Source organism: Aureococcus anophagefferens, assembly GCF_000186865.1.
Source record: "Aureococcus anophagefferens unplaced genomic scaffold AURANscaffold_25, whole genome shotgun sequence".
In the NCBI taxonomy this organism is placed as follows: Eukaryota; class Pelagophyceae; order Pelagomonadales; family Pelagomonadaceae; genus Aureococcus; species Aureococcus anophagefferens.
In genome coordinates, this window is record NW_008705585.1 from 175969 (window position 1) to 177803 (window position 1835).

The 1835-nt window shown below is 68.8% G+C and overlaps 1 protein-coding gene across 1 annotated transcript in view; it reads left to right on the forward strand.

Moving 5' to 3' along the window:
* Positions 1-1216: 1216 nt before the first annotated feature.
* Positions 1217-1835, forward strand: part of AURANDRAFT_66682 (hypothetical protein) — a gene marked incomplete at both ends in the record, with an annotated part of 1799 nt that continues 1180 nt past the window's right edge. The window contains one exon of the mRNA XM_009041933.1: positions 1217-1768. Within this exon, the coding sequence (XP_009040181.1) occupies positions 1217-1768 (552 nt within the window). The remainder of the gene's footprint in view (positions 1769-1835) is intronic.

The window sequence follows — 1835 nt, forward strand, 5'->3', positions numbered from 1 at the left end:
GCGGGGCTGCCCGGCTGGAGATGGGCGAACTCGCCAGCCCCGAACACACAATCCAGGACTTGGCCCACGACGATCGCTGCCCCGACATCATCCGCCGCGGCCAGCGTCGCGTCCTCTGGTTTGCAGCTGGCGCCCAGCCACGCCCGCACGTCGTCATCGCGGAGCAGAACAGCCATGGCCTCTCGCTTCGAAAGCACTCGTGAGAGCGCGCCAAAAGGCAAGGGGATATAAATCTAGATGGGGTGGCAGGCAAAACGCGAGGTCCTCGTACTACTCGGGGCCGCCGCTAGCGAGTTCCGATAGCGGGGGGGCCATGGCGTGGGACGAGGCGACGCTCCGGCAGCGCCTCAAGGCCGCGGGGGCGTCCTCCACCCCATCGGCCAGCGCCGCGAAGACGTGGGCTGCCTCCTCGAGCGCTTGGTTGCGAGCGCGCGGCGTCTCGCGGGGTGTCTTCGGGAGGGCGCGCGCTCGAGAGGCTGCGAGTGGGATTTTTGTGTCCTGAGATGTTTTGCGCGCGCCTTGCATGGTCGTCCGGGGCTGAGAGGCTTCAGGACACGAAAATCTTGAGAGCCTCGACGCGCGCGGCCGTCGCCGGGCCTTTGAATCGCCGCGGGGCTCGCGGGGTCTACAGGGTCGACGGGGCTCGATAATTTTGTGTCCTGAGACATCGAGCACGCCCATGACACCCTGTCTCGGCCCTCGCAGGCGCCGACCTACCGACTGGTGGTACCAGAAGTCCGCGGGCTAGTAGCTCGTGTTCAAGAGCACGTCCCAGGTCTACGCGCTGCACACGCACGCGCCGGTCAACAAGGTGTTCGACAGGAAGCGCATGTACTACTTGAAGCTCGCGACGGACACCAAGGACTACCTCTTCACGCCGGGCACGTAGTACGACCTCGAGTAGACGATCGAGCAGTCCGTCCACCTATTGAAGGACGACACGCGCGACGACAACGTCGTCGCGGTCTTTGACGCGCTGCGCGAACCGATCACGCGGCTCCTAGTCGCAGTCGGCGAACCACCAGATGCTGCCCTCGTTCCTCAACATATTCAGCACATCATTACCTCTATTTGAACTTCGAAGACGCTTCTGATCTTCGAGACGCTGCCCAAGGCCGACCAGACGCTGCTCGACATCGTGTTCGCGCGGCCGCTGCCGCCCACGCCGACGCCCACGCCGACGCCCACGGGCACGCAGGACGCGCCGTCGACGCCCATGCCCATGCCCGCGCCTGCGCCGCCGCCGGGCGTCGACGCGGCGGGCTCCATCGCACCTCTGGAGCCCCGCGCCGGCGTACCGCCGGCGCTGCCGACGCCCATGCTCACGGCGGACACGCAGGACGCGCCATCGACGCCGACGGCGAACACGCCCGCGCCCGCGCCGCCGCCCGCGCCTGCGCCGCCGCCGGGCGTCGACGCGGCGGGCTCCATCGCACCTCTGGAGCCCCGCGCCGGCGCACCGCCGGCGCTGCCGACGCCCATGCTCACGGCGGACACGCAGGACGCGCCATCGACGCCGACGGCGAACACGCCCGCGCCCGCGCCGCCGCCGCCGGTGGTCATGGACGGCTCTATCGCACCTCTGGAGCTGCTCCGCGTCATCGACGACAACGCCGTCGCCGGCGCGTGGGCCAAGGCCCGCGCGCCGGCGACGTACGTGATCATGGACGACGGCGGCGAGCGCGTCACGCGCCGGGCAACCTTTGACGTCGACGGCAACGACGTCTACTTCGACATCTTCGTCGAGGGCCTCAAGGTCGACTACGACGTGCGGCCCGACGGCATGAAGGAGATCACGTCCTTGGAGGCCGCGAACACGGCGCTGAAGGCCGCCG